The sequence below is a fragment of the Staurois parvus genome, unplaced genomic scaffold (assembly GCF_062004578.1).
Source record: "Staurois parvus isolate SC_StPar_1 unplaced genomic scaffold, SC_StPar_1.0 ptg000159l, whole genome shotgun sequence".
Taxonomy (NCBI): Eukaryota; Metazoa; Chordata; class Amphibia; order Anura; family Ranidae; genus Staurois; species Staurois parvus.
In genome coordinates this window covers 4,928,406-4,948,650 of record NW_028317955.1, presented here as the reverse complement: position 1 = coordinate 4,948,650, position 20,245 = coordinate 4,928,406, and the positions used below count along the sequence as shown (strand labels likewise).

At 38.9% G+C, this 20,245-nt stretch overlaps 1 protein-coding gene across 1 annotated transcript in view; it reads left to right on the top strand.

The window, feature by feature from the left end:
- Positions 1-20,245, top strand: part of SPON1 (spondin 1) — a 491,275-nt gene that overhangs the window by 223,447 nt on the left and 247,583 nt on the right. The window contains exons 4-5 of the mRNA XM_089675872.1: positions 304-377; positions 3,293-3,415. Coding sequence (XP_089531998.1) covers positions 304-377; positions 3,293-3,415 — 197 coding nt within the window. The remainder of the gene's footprint in view (positions 1-303; positions 378-3,292; positions 3,416-20,245) is intronic.

Below are 20,245 nucleotides of genomic sequence, written 5' to 3'. Positions count from 1 at the left end.
GCCCTCACTCCAACTGCTGATGTGTTTAGCCCCGCCCATTTTGGCTTGGTCACAGAGCGATTCCACACTCTTGGATAAGTATCAGGATGCCCGCTCCCATCTTCAGAGCATTGGTGGGGTTACACTACTTTGCCCAACTTCGAGCGGCTCCGCAAGTCTGATACAAGGGCGGTTATTTTGTTTATTTTATGAGGCTCATGTATCACATGGTAACTGGATTTGGTATTTTTCTAGAACAGTCATACAGGCGTCTAGTTGTACTGTAATTATGCATTGTGTAATATTGGTTTATTTTTTTTATAGAGCGAGCATTGTGCAGAAGAAAATCATCTACTTCCAGGATGAGGGATCACTTACCAAAAGAATGTGTGAGCCAGGTGAGATAATCTTCATAGTCTTCAAAGGAAAATCTACCTTCAGTGAGGATACAGTACATGATGAGATATTACAGTGGTTAATTTAATGCGTCACTTCCCAAATAATTCCAAACAGTGATCTCTGCAATAGAAGACTGTGAATAAATGTCTTCTACTAGAGAGGTAAGCATTTACAGTCTTCTATACCATTGCTTTGATTTTCTCTGGGTAGCAACAGAGTTGCTTTAAAGTAAATCTAATACATCTTTCACATTTATACATGATCAGTGATAATATAATAAATATAGAGATCTGTAACATAGCCGATAAAGGGAAAGCTCTTTATTTCTCTGCAGTCACACAGCCTCCCTGCCTAACAAACACTGACATGTTAGCCACATAAGGAGTGTGTTGTTTTTTTAGTGCATGGGCTGACTCAGACTTGCACCAGGATAAACAACAATAAAGCAAAACCATTGGGTAGCACTGCAAATCCGCCATGTAATAAGCCAACTTGCACATATATGATGTCAAAACATATATAGAAACTCCTTATTAATGTGACCTCCTTCCAGGATGCAGCGCTTGGGTCTGAGCCAATGCCATGCCTGAACGCTCACCTGAGGAGGAGGATGTCATCAAACCCATATAAATTCTGGCACCATCCAACATGGAGCATACATTGGATGGTGGTGGTGGTGGCTATGCGAGCACAGGGAAGATAAATGGTAAAGGGATTTGCTTTAAATAGACTGTCACTTTGTCCTAAATTGACAAAGTGATGTGAAAACATTTTGAACTATGACCCTTTATTTATTTATCATGCCCTTTGGATGTTTTACTTTGACAATGGCTTTGACTATGACTTTCTATAATACCCAGTGGAAACACCCCTAAAGACTTATATCATGAGCATAACCAAATTCTCCCAAGGTGTATGTGCATGTTAAGGTCAACCTTTAAAATAGTGAAGATGTACATTCTATTTAATGCAATTGCCATTGTGTGAAAACTTACAAAGCCCTGAACAAACACAGTAAAAGGGCTTAGTAATATTTTACAATGGTTTTACACCAAAAGCACTGCCGGTAAATTCTGGTATCCTTCATAAAGGCAAAGAGCCAAAGGATACCAGTCCAGTAATCACTTGAACAAGACTTTTCCACACCACCATCACCAAGAGATGAACTAGAACTATAGGGATTACATAAAAACTTACAGCTTCATGTTGAAGTGGGCCTAGACTCCAGCAACCCTATCCATTAGACAGTGAAAGACAAGTTAGCTGTCTAGGATTAATCATTGACAGTGGAAATTACATAGCTGCTTTTTTTGCCCAGGCCCTCTTTATCATCCATTGCTATGTGTCTCTGTACAACAGGGTGTTCCTTGACACCACCCTCTGATGACACCATTATTATAATCCAGTCATTATCAAGGAGGGATGGGAGTGGAGTAAGCCTGTTAAACTCTTGATTGGCTACTGTGAAGTTAATGTAACATAGGTTGCCTAGGCACTGTCACACAGGGGGTGGAGTGTTCTGCCACTTCTAATTGCAAATTATATGGTACATTTTACAGATTACTTTGTCACATTAAACATTTCAATACTGGGCAGTTTCACCCCCTTCCTGCCTCGGCCAATTTTCAGTGACTGACACCAGTGGTGGGGCACTATTTCCTCCCACTGATATCAGCAATGGGGCATTATTATTCCCACAGATACCAACAATAGGGCACTATTACTCTGATGATACTACCAATGATTGGGCACTATTACTCCAACTGATACCAATGATTGGGCACTATTACTCCCACTGATGTTGGTGCATTTTCTACTCCCACTGGCCACAGTCTGGCCCCTCTAAAGTCTGAAAGACAGTAAACTGGTCCTTTGTTTAGAATGTTTGCAGACCCCTGACCTAGGCAATCAGAAGCAGAAGTTGTCCTTCCCCCCCTCCCTCCCCGTAGTCTTCTGGGACACGTGAACAGTCCCAGAAGACTACGAGCCGATTTAGAAAATGCAGCGCTACTCGCGCATGCACAGTTGGCACCCGGCTGTGAAGTCGCAAGCTGTCACAGCCGGGTGTCCACACTGAAGATGCTGGCGCTGAGAACACAGGATGGCTGGTGAAACTGGCTGCAGGGAGGACACCGTTGAATCGAGGGACAGGTAAGTGGCTTTTTTTTAAAAGTCAGCAGCTACAATTTTTGTAGCTGCTGACTTTTATTTTTTTACAGTTTAATTGGGACTCTGCTTTAAGTGATACCCTTTACTGGCTATCCCACAGTAGGATTTAAGTCTCTAATTAAAAAACTATGAGCTGGCAGGCTAATTATTGCAGAAGAGACATGCAATGTCTCTTCTGCAATATAATAAACCCACCTGCCTTCTTTAAAATGCACACTGATCCTGTGACCTCATCCCACGCTGACCAATGAAAATGGGCATATCCCAGCACCCAGAAGAATCCAGGTAGATGTCGGTGCCGGACGTTGGACCATTGAAGGAGAGGTAAGTATTGTGGACTTTAAGTTCACTTTAAGTTATTAAAAATGCAAGCTTTTGTGGCATATTGATTCCCTTTTTCATGCTTTATAAAAACCTAAGACGAGATCTGAGGCATAATAGTGCAAGTTATCCAATAAAGGGCATTGCCTAAACTTCGACTTCCTGCAAAAATTAGTGAATAATATGGTACAATATTCTACTATTGCTTCATTAAAAAAAAGTAAGGTCTAACATAAAAAATGTCTCTCATAATGGCATGTTGGCCTAATATAATAAAAATAAGCAAAAAATGAAAAAACTCTACAGAGAGTTGATAGAGGTTCTGCTTCCTTTCCCCCAGATTAATGTGCCAGTTTACAGAGCTGTAGAAATACATAAAGTTTTTAGCAGATATAATACATTGTACATTGTGGACTTTTCACAGATTCCACATCTGAAGGAGGCAACGAGAAGACTATACCCGACTGTTGTGCTTGTGGAACAGCTAAATACAGGCTAACTTTCTATGGAAACTGGTCGGAGAAGTCACATGCTAAAGACTACCCACGTGAGTTTACTTTTATCCCTTAGCTTTTTACATACAGTTGTTGGCTCTTCACTTCTTACTTTCAAATCCTTCAATATGGTTATTTGGGGTATTTTTATAATGTTTTTTTTTTGTTTTATTTCTTCTAACGTGTTATAATAAAATACATTTTGGATTTCATGTTTTTGAAGAGACAAAGAAAATGGGAAAATTTTAAATAACCCCAGTTGTTTACCCATATTCTTCTAATAGTTGCTTTCAAATGATTAATTCCACTCACAGAAATAGACAGACAGATGTTCATGGATGGATACACCTAATAAAAATTAGCCAAATAGAAAGTAGTTGTCTAGAAACTCGGTTAATTTTAGCTTGGATGGTACTAGACAATCTTATGCATTGGATGCTTTCCCATTTCTAGTTTTACCTATTTTTGGCACCAGGGAATAAGAGCTATTGGAATATTTATGTAAATATCTATAAGTAATAATCAGTCTGAATTATCTCTCTGTTCATAAAAACATTTCAAAACAAGACATAAAAAATGAAAAGCACGCGAGTGTAGCTCTGATCTGATGTATGCAAATGATAGTTTCAGACTTCAAGCAGCGTATGGAGAACACTTGGGAATGCTCAGCATATTTGATTAGGCAGTGGTGGTCTACAGCAACAGCCAACTGACACTTGAGTTGAAGTAAACCTATAATCATCAGGTTTGCTTCTAAGCTGAACTAACCTCTCTACACACAAATGTACCAAAACACACCCAAACCCACAACCCTCCAACTATTAAAAAAATCGACTTATCCCTTCTACTCCCATAAATCATTGGTTGCGTGAGACATTAGTTACAAGTCTTCTCTCTTCTGTGTACAGTTGGCAATGTCCTTCCTTGGATATGCACATCACCACATGATGTAGACATTCCTTCTTGGGTATCTAGTGGAGGATTCCCCTCAAAATCCAAAAGAGGAGTCTTAGTGGTGACATTAGCAAAAGGGGACTGCCAAGGACTGGCCTTTGTGGGCAAATTGACACCGTTGGATTACCAGTCTCCTGTACACAGAAATAGCACCATTGGGGGACCCAGGTAGATTTAGAAGGTCTAAAAAAAATGCTGAATGGATGAGAGAAGAGTGAGAGGGGCTTATTTTGTGCCTGGAGATGGGCTATAAAGTGTATCTAAACCTTAAAGCCAAAATGTAATATATTGCAGCTTACCAGTTCCTAGATGGGTAGCTGCATAAGATTTCTTTTGTCAGGCTTTTTTCTTTTATTTTCACTTAGTTATCCTACAAATAGAATATTTTATGTTTAACTCTCACTCACTGTACAGTATCTGTGGAGGAGTAGTGTTGTTACCTTAGGATAGGAAGTGTATTAGAGTTATAAGGCACCCCCTCCCCTGTTCTCTAACAGGGTGGAGAACTCAGGCAGGTCTAATAACGTTGTCTGGGATTTCAATGCAGCGTGGTCAACTTACTCTACAAAGTCAGAAGCTCGATGGATTTATTGCAAGATCAACAGGTATTTTTGCACTTGCAAAATACTTTAAGTTGTATATTTAACAGACCCAAAGGGACCAAATAAGAGAAGTTCATTGTTAGATTTTACATGACACTTTCAGTTATCAAAGTAAAGACTTGGTGATCTCCTGTGGTCTGTATGGTGTTCTTCAGGCGTTTGGAAAAAAGGCAGATTCCAATTATTTTAATATGAGACAAAAGATTTGCCATTTTCTGAGTTGCAAATTAGAATACAGTTGCCATACAATCTTTGCTTCTAAATAAATGCTGAATCTCCACAAGGCATGTTGCAGAACAAACAAAACTCCCGTATGATGTATACTTCAGTGCCGCAGAAATCGTCCCAGTGGGTCATCTGTCAGCCAAGGGCGCCGTTCATTGAAATATCTGTCCGTGTAATTACTTCAACTGTTTTCCCCCTTTCTAAAATATGATTCATTGTTGCCTATAAAAGATTTGACCTTCCATTCGTAGGAAGGCAAAGGGAACTCTTTAATGAAACGTCTTATCTATAGACTTCAATACCGGATGACAGAATCATTTTCTTCCACATATTTTTATTGGCCTTTTCTATCAAATCGCCAATTACACAAAGACCCCATATATAAAGAAATCTACCATCAGGAACAGGCTGGCAGTGATTTTTTATGGAAGGAATTTATTTAAAAGTTCGAGATAGGCTTTAACAATAAAAGTACATTAAGCTATCAAAGACAATGTTGTAATAAAAGCATGCTTTGATAATATTGCATTTATGGGCATTGTGAGATGGCAGAAGATAGTCATTTAGTTGCTTTTTATTGCAACAGTAGGTTTGTTTTTTAGTTTTCTTTATTGCTGGTCACTTGCAGATACATTTGCTTAAGCTCTTTGACTGGCTGTAGCAGAATGCAGGTAAGCTAAGTGAAGGAGGTACTGTTTGTTACTGTTAAGGTGCGTCTACTGCCTCTAAACCAACTGCATCCTCTGCAACCGTGCCTCTTCTCCAACAGTGCCTCCATGCCGGAAGGAATGTTCCACCCATTTTTGTGTTGGACAGTTGGCTGGCTATCAAGAACCTCAGTGATGAAAAAAAAATGAACCAAAGACAGCCTACTTTGTCTTATAGGAAATGATTTATGACTTTGGGATTTGTATTAAGAAAAGCTCAAAGTTTTGGTATTGAGGTTCATTAATTTTCGGTAAAAGGGACCTTATGAGTGTCCTAGGATCCTCAGCTTCTGGGGGCACTGGACCGATTGTTGGTACTTGAGTGGTTAGAATCTGTGTGTGTGTGATGAGGAGTACCTCACTTGAAAAGTTATACACAAGACGATTCAGTTCCATGCTTTATTGGTGCTATATCATAAGAGTACAGCCAATATGTGATTTAGGGAAAATTTAATTCTACCTTCTGTTAGATCTTACAGTGATAGTTAAGGCTTGTGTCATGTAACCAGTGTCTAAGTATCTCAGTAGAGCCAGATGAATGATAATATTCCTATGCAGAAATATCACCGGCCATCTGGTACTTCTGAAATATTTGGAAATGGTCTCCCAACTAGTTCCATGTCATGCGCCTGAACTCCCACAACGAGCTATGAAGAAAGCTGAGCTTGCAGAATGCATTGGATGTACTCTTATGATTTAGCAGTAATAAATTCTAGAACTGAATCTTTCTGTGTATGACTCTTCACTTGGGGTGCTTCCTATTGCAACCCCATGCAACTCTTTTCTCAATGTACTGTAATGTTTCTCAACGTACCAATTCTAGTAGAAACCTTTCCATCCCATTTTTACACCTCTTATTGATAATAACCATTTTTGTATGTGTTGGTTAAACTCATTAAACTCAGAAGCAAAGAGTACCCCCGGCCTTAAAATGACAAATTTATTCAAGGTGATCATATCTTCCCCATATCAGCTTTCACAAAGATTAATACATTAAGTTTAGATAACTTTTCATCATAGCTGAGGTTCTTTATATTGCTGAAGATTTTTAAATGTGAGATAAGCTAAGCGTCTTTCGCAATTTTTATTTAACTGGAAGCTCATGATATAGGGAGACAAGTGTTCTCAAAGCAGTCAAAACGCAAAACTGAGGCTCATACAAGACGGTACCTTTTTTCATATTTGTGAGCAGACCATATCTAATTACAAATATCTTTAATCACATAAATCAAAATACTTCTGTCCTTTTGGATAATTTCTGTAATTAAATAGCACAGATGTAAAGTGTGTAAAAACACTTGACATATAAGTTCAACACCAATGAGTGAAGCTACCTTGAACTGCTTTGCTGGCTCTCCAAAACGTAATATGCATCTCATTAATTTTGATATCTGTGTTAGTTTCAGATGGGTTGATGGTCTAGTCCAAATATTTCTCATAAGTTCAGGAACACGACTTCTTATGAATCTGATAAGGAACTAAAATGTAGGTGTCCTAATTTCAAATGGTAGATGTTCATTGGGCAATTTGCCATATGATGAGTGAGTCCAGGGACACAGATGTGTGCAAGCTCATTATTTCAGATTCTTCATAGTTCATGTCCAAGAGAGATAAAATGAAAAAAATAGAGCAAAGCACCACATTGGTGGCGCTGGATCTGATAATATGATTGGTATATTTAAAAGGAGAATTGGCACAGATTCTGTAGACCAGACTGTAAGAGATGCTCCTGGGCCAAACTTAACACCAGATGTTGGAGAACCTTTGGAAGATAGTATCCAAGAAAGCACAAATTTGGAGTGCTAATGAAAGACTTCAAAGTGACTGAAATCTGATTTCAAAGCCTTCTTTTATTGTGCCAATGCATTTCAAGGCAGCAACCGTCCTTTTCTTCAGGGCCAAAAAGTACTGTTTTGGGACCCTAATTCGGAATACAATAAAAGTATGTACATAGTCAACTTCAAATGCTGATTGCAAATAGATTATTTTTTTTCATTTATATGCAACCACTTCTAAAGTTGAGTTATTGAGTTGAAGATGTCTCTTGATTGGTTAATAACATACAATATATACATAACATATGAATCCTATGTATACTGTATGTAATATAAATATTTACTGTATGTATATTTATATACATATAACAATATGAAAGTACCCCAGCATACGTTCACGCTAGCCAGCAACAACAAAATGACGAGCTACACTGTTACAACTACTTGGGGTAAAAACAGAATTTTTTTTCTGCATACATTCAAATGCGTCTGAAACCACCCTACTGTGTCAAGACAAATCTTACAATTGTAGTTCACAACTCAAACATGGGACAGCTCTTGCTATATTTCCACTCCCCCTCCAACACCAGTGCGGCAAGTAAAACAGCCACCAGTGCTGGTGTCATTCTTAGCCATTCTCATTCCCCATCAACGCTTCGGCATTCACAAACAGGGTCATCACAGGCTGTCTTTAGTGAATGGCCAAGCATAGAAGGGGCAAAAACAGGACACCAGCACTGGTCTTTATCATATCTGCAACACCGTTGTTGGCAAGAAGTGGAGGAGTGGGGATAATGTACAGCATACTATCCAGAGAAAATAAACTTTAGTTTATAAGTTGTGGGAACTAGCACCAAGGGTAGAGCTTTTGAAGCACACAGTCACTCACTTCCTTCTTTTTAAAGAAAGTTTTTGCCCAATTTTATTTAAAAGAAAGTTCCATGTAATATAGGTTTCCCACACAAGGGTATCCACCATCAATGCAAACAAAACATAGATTCAGCCTACTGGCTCTCTTTAGCAGCACCGCTGCTCAGGCTTTATGTCTCAGTCCTCTTGACCCTTCATATGCAAAACACTGAACCTGGGTTATTGCCCTTTCCCAGCATTCCTAATTCTTCAGCCCACAGGCTTGGGCTCTGTCTGCTCTCAGACTATACTGTGCCACCATGCACACTTGTGGCTGCTCCCTTGCACCCAAATGGACTCCTCAGGAAGGTGGAGCCCAGAACCCTGGTCCTGACTCTAGAAGAGAGCCACACACACCTGACCAATCAGTCTTCTGGCCATTCCCAAAACCTGGTCCCAGGATTGGAGATTTCATCCCTCCCAAATCACTTTGAAATCTCCAGGCTCCAGGTCCCAAAATGGACTTTACAAACAATTGAGGAAAGAGAAAAACCAGTTTCCTCTGCATTAAACAAATACCCTGGAGCCCCTCAACCTGCCTTGTTGGGAATCCCGGGTGAAATATCCTTTTTATATCATGACAGATCGCCAAACTGCAACAAAGTATATAAGTTTAAAAAAATGTATAAGTTGTAAGACTAAAATAAAACCTGAACTGACTCAGCATTGAAGTTATTAGCTACTACCCCCTCTAAATGTTAATGAGCAGAGCTCAGCTTTAAATACTTCATGGAGTATTGAAATTAAAATTCCCTGTATAACTTGATAGACCTTTATACTTTTAAAAAAATAAACAGACGTATATGTGAACCAATATGCATCGCCTACTCTGCTCATTTTTAGAAAACCTATCTTTTCAGGGAAGCCTATCCTTCAGCTAATAATGGAATCTTCTATTCCTCCTACCAGTCCATCCCCCACAGCTACTACCTTCTGTACCACTAGCCCCTCCCTCCTAGATTGTAAGCTCCGAGGAGCAGGGCCGTCCTATCCCTCTTGTATTGAACTGTATCGTTGCTGTATTGTCTCCCGTTATATTGTAAAGTGCTGAGCAAACTGTTGTCGCTATATAAATCCTGTATAATAATAATAATGATGATAATAATAATAATAATAATGTAAAGGCTATAGACTGAATATAACATTAATAGAGTGGGTATAAAGGGTAAGGCAATAAACAATTTATTTGGCAAAATAGGAGTTTTCAAAGCATGAAGTTGAAACAATCAATATGCAATCAGTATTATTTGTGAATTCTGAAATGACTAGATACTTCATGGATCATACACCATACAATAGCATTATCATCTCTAAACTTTTCATTCAATCATTTAAAGGCAACACTATTAAAAATGATAAAAACCTCCTATAAATTGTTAACAAGATGGTATGCTACACTGGTTAGGTTAAAGATGTGGTTCCCCCAGACGTCAGGTTTATGTTGGCACTGTGAATCAGCCGAGGGCTCCCTGTTACATGTTTGGTGGCAATGCCCACGGCTTATGCCATTTTGGGACAAAGTGCACGAGTTGGCATACTCTATTACAGAGACTGCATTACCTTTAACCCCTGAATGTTGTCTCCTCCATATCTCTGAATGCTCGTTGAAATCGTACAAACAATCCTTGGTCTGGCACCTTTTGAATGCGGCTAGGTCCTTAATCCCCCAGGCATTGGAAGACCACTCATACCCCCTCGATTCAAGATTGGATAAGGGAGGTTTATGTCATTCAGGGGCTGGAAAGGACACTGACTATGACCGATGGCATGGTTTCCAGATTCCAAAAATTATGGTCCAGTTGGTATGCTTTCACCTTTTCAGAAACGTATAGAGGGCTGATGGGCGAATAGCACTTTTTTGCTTTTTTGATGTGCGTATCATACTGGTGGAAATTTGACACTGCTTGTAGAATGGATCTGTTCTTACGATTGCTGTTTTCTTTCTTTCTCTATTCAGTTTCATCTTTCTGTTCATGCACTTTCTCTTGTCAGATTTGATGTTTATATTTGCAACGTGTAACCGTTGCAATATGTGAATATCTCATGTAGACCATTGATTTAATCGTACTACTCAATTTCCCAGAAGCCATTTTTTGTCACCTTGTACTACATGACTTCATACCATGGAAAACTGATATGATAGTTCATTGATTTTCTATGATATGCTTCTTTGAATAAACGTCAATTGTTTAAAAAAAATAAAAATGCTGTAAAGGAGCAGAGCGTATTTCAAGGTAAAAGAACAAGGCATTTATAAATAATTTCTAGTATCCGTGTGACTGCTGAATCTCCTCTTGATCTTTGTATGTGTCTCCTTCAAATTTAGTGTTTGCCTGCTCTCTCTTTCTGTATTGCGATATCAAGTAATTGGCCTTGCATATGGAACTCCTGTTTTGCCTCCACAATCCCTATTCTGGAACAATCAGCACAATGAAAGGGCCTTATTCATTTAACACAACACAGAGGCCACATTCTGAAATTCCCTTAACTACTCACCGGCTCTGAACATTTAGGCTCCATGTACACGGGACGTTTGGAAAACACTTCTGAACGATGGAAACTGACTGCTGGAAATCTTAGGTAAAAAAAAGTCAGTTTACCTGCATTTGCATACTGCATTTATGAGCGTTTGCGTTTGTGACAGGCGCGGCCCCAGCCCTTCTCACCAACTCGTGGCAGAAGGACTAGCCAATCTAAAACCGCGCTGTCACGTGCGTAACAATGCCACGCTCAGCTGCACCCTGTACAAAGATTTTCCAGCTAATGGACCACAATCTATGTACTGCAGCCTGAGAGTGATTGTTACTGGGTCAGGTTAATTACGCAATTAACCCTTCACACTGCCACCACCACCTTTTTGTACAGAGTAGGAGGAAACTTGCCAATCTTAGCAGTAACACTATGATGTTTGAATAAGCGTCTCTATACACACTGTCACCACAGGCAGATGTATGCAGAAGTTTAAAAACACACAGTAGCACTTTTCAGAGACAGGGATTCTTAGTTTGCATGAAAGAGCTTTAGAAACAGTTCAACGCTTTTCAGATAATAGGATTTATTACTAAAAAGGTCAAAATGGTGCAATAAAAATATTTACAGAAAAAGATGTAGCCAATATATTTATAAATACAGAGAGCGATAACACGCAGAGAGATAACAGAAAGAAGTTTAGAGAGGTAGAATACTTGCTGTCAGCCTTGGTTTAGGCAGATTCAAGGCTCCTGAACAAAAGGGTGCCTTTTCTCCCAAAGTTGGTTCCTGATGTTAAAAGGGGAGAATACAATTTTGGCCATATTCAATATATTTCAATTACATAGTTACATAATAAAATAAAGTGCAGCGCTAAAAAACAGAATAAAATGACAAACTAAAAAGTTCGATATAAAATTCGATAAAAAGTTCGATCAATAAATTCAAAATTGTAATTGGTCCGTGAATGTGGTGGACACAACTTAGAGTGATCCAGGAAAATGGCAGAAATGCGCACTCACCGACCGCACATAGGAAATGCGCATGTGTATATCAAATCCCACAGCTGTCGTTATCCACCAGGGAGAGGTGTCATCAATCGATCTGCTGGACTTGTAGAGCCTCCTTACGATGGAGATGAGTCAACCGGGCAGAAGGTCCCCTCCAGGAAAAGGAGAAGGAGGGGACCTTCTGCCCGGTTGACTCATCTCCATCGTAAGGAGGCTCTACAAGTCCAGCAGATCGATTGATGACACCTCTCCCTGGTGGATAACGACAGCTGTGGGATTTGATATACACATGCGCATTTCCTATGTGCGGTCGGTGAGTGCGCATTTCTGCCATTTTCCTGGATCACTCTAAGTTGTGTCCACCACATTCACGGACCAATTACAATTTTGAATTTATTGATCGAACTTTTTATCGAATTTTATATCAAACTTTTCAGTTTGTCATTTTATTCTGTTTTTTAGCGCTGCACTTTATTTTATTGTTTATACCAGAGGTGGTTGTGATCACCTCTAGTGCTACTAGCTGCTTAATTATCTCCTCATGATTAGCGTTCACTTTGTTACACACTACATAGTTACATAGTTAGTCTGACTGAAAAAAGACAAAAGTCCATCCAGTTCAAGCATAAAAAAAAAGTTATAATCCTATACCCACAGTTGATCCAGAGGAAGGCAAAAAAAATCCCGAGCAAAGCATGGTCCAATTTGCTCCTGCTGGGAAAAAAAATTCCTTCCTGATCCCCCCGAGAGGCAATTGGATATTCCCTGGATCAACTTTACCTATAAATGTTAGTATCCAGTTATATACTGCATGTTGAAATGCATTTTTATTACAAAATATATGAAAAATATTTTTAAAAATACATTTCAAATATACTGTAGGTCTTTAAAGATACAAATCTACATTTTTGGAATGTATTTATAAATATATTTAAAAATATGTTAAAATTACTTTTTTATATGTTAAAAAAATCTGAAGAATATATTAAAAAATATATATTTTTAAAAATATATATTTTAAAATATATTCTTCAGAATTTTTATAAAATATAACAAAGTCATATTAACATATAGTTTTATATATTTGTAAATGCATTCCAAAAATATAGATTTTTTACAGTATACAGTATTTTTGAAATGTATTTTTAAAAATATTTTTCATATATTTTGAAAAAAAACACATTTCAACATGCAGTGTATATATATATATATATATATATATATATATATATATATATTTATATTTTTTTAAATTGAAATTTATTTTTAAATATATTGAATATGGCCAAAATTGTAGCATTTCAAATACATGGCAATATATTTGGGAAGAATATTTTTAAAATATATTCTTCAGATTTTTTTTAACATATAATAAAGTCATATTAACATATATTTTTATATATTTGTAAATGCATTCCAAAAATATAGATTTTTTTACAGTATACAGTATATTTGAAATGTATTTTTAAAAATATTTTTCATATATTTTGTAAAATAACACATTTCAACATGCAGTGTATATATATATATATATATATATATATATATATATATTCATATTTTTTTTTTAATTGAAATTTATTTTTAAATATATTGAATATGGCCAAAATTGTAGCATTTCAAATACATGGCAATAGATTTGGGAAGAATATTTTTAAAATATATTCTTTAGATTTGTTTTAACATAATAAAGTCATATTAACATATATATATATATATATATATATATATATATATATATAATTTTTTTTTTATTGAAATATATATATTGAAATATATTGTATATGGTTAGCATTGTAGCATTTCAAATATATGGCAATATATTTGGGAAGAATATTTTTAAAATATATTTCAAATATTCTTCCATGTGGGTATATAGTCTGGTTTCAGTTTCCTAAGTGCAGCTACACAGATTTGGTCATCTCTGCTGCTGCATGCCTGCATTTGTTATCCCTGACACTCTCCCTGTTATAATTTGGGTTTTAAAAAAAACAAAACAGCAGATTGTTGTGCAGAACAATCAGGCTATAAATGACACTATATTGTACGTGTTATGAATCTGAAGCATCCTGTTCTGTTTGCAGTTAACTTCTAAACATATTGGCAAAGAAAAAGAGTTATTACCGTTTCCTGTAGTTAATCTTCAATAATGAAGGCATAAATCAGTACAGTTATACAATCTTTATTGCTGTGAACACGGGGTAGCGGAACACAAGCAAGCTTCTTCTTCCACGGGCTTTTGTTCTGTACAGTAGAGAACAACAAAACAACCTGCAGTCGCTGAAGGCTTTTGAATAATAACACTGAAGATGCGCTGAGCGAAATGTTCTTCACCGCTGAAGCTTTTATTATTCTTCTCTCCGCTGCTTCGCACGTACCTACCTCACCATGCGCGGGACTGATAATCGCTAACGCCTGGAGTGCTCTTTGTTCTGTGTGTCTGTTCCATTGTGCACTCAGAACATATGTTCTGCTAAATGTGATTCTACTTGGAGACCGGAGAACAATCCAGTTTTGCGTCCAACTGGCAGCTGTGACTATTGCTGTTCATTAAGAGTTGTAAAGATATGTAACGGACTTGCATATTAGGCAACACAGTGCAACAGGAGGTACGCGAGTTGGAATAGTTACTTAAGTGCCTTGTGTCTGCATTTATCATTATCGTGCGTCTATTCAGAGCGTTACATGATTTTTTTTAACGCTCTTAGCAATTTAGTTTATAGAGCAGCTATAGGAGCAGTAAATAGAATCACTTAGCTATTAAAGAGACCCTGTAGTTAGGAACATTAACCTCCCTAGCGGTCTGATTATGTCAGTATTTCTGTGCTCAAAGCGGTACATTTTTTTGCATGGAAATATGTAGTTTTTTTTATTGTAGGCCTGTAATTTTTAGGAATAACTCACTGAAATCTGTCCGAACAAGAGTCTAGTAAACATCCCGGGTATGATAAAATTTGAAACACAAAATCAATATTATTATTATTATTATACAGTATTTATATAGCGCCAGAAGATTTTCTCAGCTCTGTACATTATAGTGGGGGACAGAACATGAGACAATACAGTAACAAAATAATACACGAGGGGTTCGAGGGCCCTGCTCTTTCTAGTTTACAATCTAGGAGAAATCATACATTATAATGTAATAAATAATCATAAAAAATAATAATATAATAATCAATTTAATTCAATAATATAATCAAATCCAAAACACTGAAATTTGAAATAGAGCGCCAAGTTCGCACATCACTGAGCAAAGTCGCAAAATCGTTTTCAGTGTCTGATGACAAATTTCCCCCACGAATCATTATCACTCAATTCTGCAAGTGGTTCTGATTTACTATCGCTGTTCTCTAGCTGGTCTAAAACCGCTTTTGACCTAAAGGAATGCTTTTTGGACGTTATGATGGACATTTCCTAGTTTCCAGGCAGAAAGAACAGTAAAAATGCAGGCAGGGAACAGGACAAAGCACTCGGGACAAAATGTATGTGAAATGGTTTGATACAGTAATGTTTTACTATGTGATTTTAGTGTATTGAATGAATGTCACTTTTAAAATTTTTTAATTTCCCGCCGGTTCTGTCCCCCGTACATCCCGTATGTCCTGACGCTTGTAGGGAACGGAACCCGGAAGACAGATGCCGGCATCAGCCGGAGGAGACGGCCGGGAACGCTGCAGGGGGGACATCGCGGGAGCAAAGGACAAGGTAAGTGCTGGAGGGATCCCTGAGCATCGCTGCAGGGTAATCCCGAGTGTTGCTTGGTGTTACCGCTTTTGGAACTGAAAGTTAACCCCGAGCTACACTCGGGAATACCGCCAGGGGGGTTAAACCCAAAAGGACCAAGTACTTCGTCTTGCTCAGGGGCATTCCTAAAAACTATATTCTGTGATGGAGAAAAGGTGAAATTTAATAAATTCAGGGAGGAACAGCATTTTAAAAAATCCTGTTGCCAGACTATTTAGTTTAGTTAAAAATAATAATATAATAATAAATTTAATTCAATAATATAATCAAACCAAAAACAACGAAATTTGAAATATAGCGCCAAGTTCGAACATCACCGAGAAAAGTCGCAAAATCGTTTTCACTGTCTGATGACGAATTTCCCCACAAATCATTATCACTCAATTCTGCAAGTGGTTCTAATTTACTATCTCTGTTCTCTAGCCGGTCTAAAACCGCTTTTGACCTAAAGGGACGCTTTTTGGACGCCATGGACGTTTCTCAGTTTCCAGGCAGAAAGAACAGTAAAAATGCAGGCAGGGCACAGGACAGAGCACTCGGGACAAAATGTATGTGAAATGGTTTGATACAGTAATGTTATACTATGTGATTTTAGTGTATTTAGTGAATGTCACTTTTTCACATTTTTAAATTTCCCGTCATTCCGTCCCCCGTATGTCCCTACGTCGTAGGGATAGAACCCAGAAGATATCCGCCGGTGGACATTACAGGGGACACTGCAGGAGGGACATCGCGGGAGCGCAGGACAAGGTAAGTGAAGAAGAGATCCTGGAGCAGCGCTGCAAGGTATTCCTGAGTGTAGCTCGGGGTTACCGCTTGTGGTGCTGAAACTTTAACCCGAGCTACACTCGGGAATACCTCCAGGGAGGTTAAAGAATGAGTTTGCATGTTCTCACTGTGCCTGTGTGGGTTTCCTCCAGGTACTCCGGTTTTCTCCCACACTCCAAAGACATGCTGGTAGGTTAATTGGATCCTGTCCAAATTGGCCCTAGTATGTGTATGTATGAATGTGAGTTAGGGACCTGAGATTGTACGCCCCTTGAGGGCAGGGACTGACGTAAATGTACAATATATATGTAAAGAGCTGCGTAAACGGACGGTGCTATATACTGTATATATATATTTGTTTTTGTGATAGTCTCTTAAATCAATACTGTATGATTATATGCATTGTAAATATTGGCCAGCATGCCAATGCTTATCAGAAACACATTATTTACATTGCACATTCCCATTGAGAGCCTGTGTTATTCATCAACGTCAATTTCATATTTCATAAATCACTGATTCAGATATTTCACATTCTCAATGGGCCTTCAAAGCAGTATTTTTTTTTTTATAAATTGCTGATTTAAATATTTTTCACTGTCTCATAGGACCACCAAACTTGCAGGTGACCACTTTAAATTCCATTGCTGATCATAATTATCTCCTTCAATACATTTTCCATATATCACAGTGATCTGGTATATCACAAATTTTAAATTAAAAATAGTATTTCCAATTCCCTAGTGTACTTATTTTTAAGTATATATAAGAAAATGTCTGCAGCAGAGCTGGTTATTGCATAGATCCAGCTGCATGCGGCTTTTACAAATATTGCGAGCCAAAGCTCATAAAATTTCCACATCAATCATTCATAGTCATTTCCAGATTCTATCTATGGTCATCTCAAAGCAGCAAGGCAGATTACTGGCCATATCCCCTCATAAGATGTTTAATAAGAAGTCACCATGGGGGTGGGGGGGAATTACTAAAGGCAAATAGACTGTGCACTGTTGCACGTTGAGTTGCACTCATTTTCCCCAGAATTTAGTGAATTTGGTGAAGCTTCACTTTGAAAAAAATACTCAGTGAGGCACAGGGTAACTAAAAAACTGTATTTTTGCTTCCACATGATTGGATGATGGAAATCTATAGAACGTCACCATATTCACTGAGCTCTGGGGAATTTACTGAAGGCAATTAGACTGTGCACTTTGTACAAGTGCAGTTGTATTTGTCTTCCCCAGAGCTTAATGAATGTGGTGAAGCTCTGCTGATATTGTCAGGGATCGCCACGGCGCTGGTCCCACACCGCCTTTCACAGGGAATCGGGCGCTAGGTCTGGGCCGGCCGCGGCGACGGAACTCGCGCATGCGTACTAGGATCCACGGGCGCGCGGTATTTAAATCCCCCTGAGTTGTCACTGGTTGCCGTTTGGTCTTTTTATGTTCCTGATCCTGTGTATACCTGAATTCTGATTGTTGCTGACCTGGATTGTCCCTGACTGTGCTGTACTCTCCTGCTCTGACCCTTGGCTTGCCTGACCTCTCTCCTGGATGCCACCTGTTGGATCTGATCTACTGTTGCTGACCTGGCGTCTGACCCGACTATTCTCTGCCCGCTGCTTTGTACCGCACCGACCCCACGGCTCCCGATTCGGCTTGTTTGACCCTGCATTTGCACATCCATCCATCCCGTCGGGATCTCCCGACCTCCTCATATCAGGCTCTTACCCTGCGGGAGCCTCTGGCGGACGCCTCTACCACTGGTGGGTGTACCCAGTAGTCGCGACCTGGTCTCGATGCGCTCCAAGTCCATCCCCACCATCAGAGGCCCTGGTAAACAAGTGCTCCGGGACTTAGACTCCGCGCTCTGGGGAAACCTGACCAGTGGAGTGCTAGAGGTAACACCAGACGGTCCCTTACAGATATTCATCATTCAGTCATGTGCAAGTAAATTTTTTTTTTTTTATATATATATATATTTTCAGTGCATCTAAGTGTGTATTCTTTACAAATTGAAGGTTAACCACAATTACTTACTCTGGGGAAAATGAGTGCAACTGAGTGCAAAGTGCACAGTCTATTTGCCTTGAGTAAATCCACCCTATGTGTCCTGGTATTAGTGGATAATTGTATATCTGTGTGGGTGGGGTCAGATTATTGGTGCGCAAAGTGGAGTAAATGCACACAGAGACCGAGGAATGCAGCACTAAGATCCAACAAGGTGGCAACAGAGCCTGAATATAAAACAACAGTTCCTTTCAGTAAGATTTGTAGAACACAGTCTCAATACTGTGGAAGACACATTAGCAAGCTTATGATACCCGACAGCATGTGACGAAGAACTGATAGGCAGTGCGGCGGCAAGGGCACCCAAGAGGCCGATGAGGCTCCTAGTTGGCAGGCTCAGTTGTGAGGTCCCTACTTTGTCCTTCCTCCACCATCACCTTTCCCTGTGCTAAATATTCTGTATTTCTCTACAGGGTTCCTAGACCTAGCCACTTTGCAAATGCATGCCAACTGGGCAGCACAGTGGCTAAATGGTTAGCACTTCCACCTGGCAGTACCTGGGTCATTGGTTTGAATCCCAACCATGGCACCATCTGCTTGGAGTTTGCATGTTCTCCCTGTATCTGCGTGGGTTTCCTCTGGGTACTCCAGTTTCCTCCCACGCTCCAAAGACATGCTGGTAGGTTAATTGGCTCCTGTCTAAATTGGCCCTAGTATGTGTATGTATGAATGTGAGTTAGGGACCTTAGATTGTACGCCCCTTGATGGTTAGGGACTGATGTGAATGTACAATATATTTGTAAAGCGCTGCGTAAATTGACAGAGCTATATAAGTACCTGAAATAAATAAATAAAATAAACTGTGGTGGGACAGTGCTATTTATTAGCTGTGCCCTCACTAAAGATGGCTACAGAGGTCATTAAGTGCAGCAGCATCTAATCATATGCTCAGAGGCCTCAGAAGAACAAAAGTTCCTCTTAACCTCCATTGCTCCTGCATGGTGGCTCATGGAACAGTACCTCCTGTGCAGGGAGGTTGAACTACACCTGCCTTCATGTGTACTTTCACCAACCAAATATACACAGGGAAGATGAGTGTGCTGAATTTTAACAAGTGTTGCCAATCTGTATAGGAAAATGCCAACACTGGGAAGAAGATACTTCCACCTGTGCACTCTGTTCCTGGTCATGGGACTGTCACACATGGCTACAGATGAGCGGGTCTCCTGAAATACAATTCAACTCAACAGCACTTTATATTTTTCCCCTTGGAGGGCTGCTATGAAATGGAATAGGAGGTCACCTCCAACTGAATGTTTTTTCTATGTATATTGTTGTTATTTGAAGATTTTTACACAAGGGTCAAAATAGCAACTTAAAAATTGTATATTAAGAAACACCAAACAACAGTAAAGCGCACCAAAAAAGCCTAGTGTCATAGCTTACTGTCTTGGGATTTTTTGGTGCAGTTTTCATGCCTTTTTTCACACCTGTTGTTTAAAGTCCCAAAGCAAAAATTAGAACACTCAATGTGTTAGTTGGGTGAATGATAGGGCTGGTTTCCTGGGAAAGGCTTCCAATGCCATTTTGGTGACAATAGCTTGTCTATCGGCCCTCAGAAGGGCCTAAAGTGACCATCAAAATGGACTTTGATGCTAATTAAAATTTGAAAAATGTGTTTAAATTTAAACTCCGAAATTCAGACTGA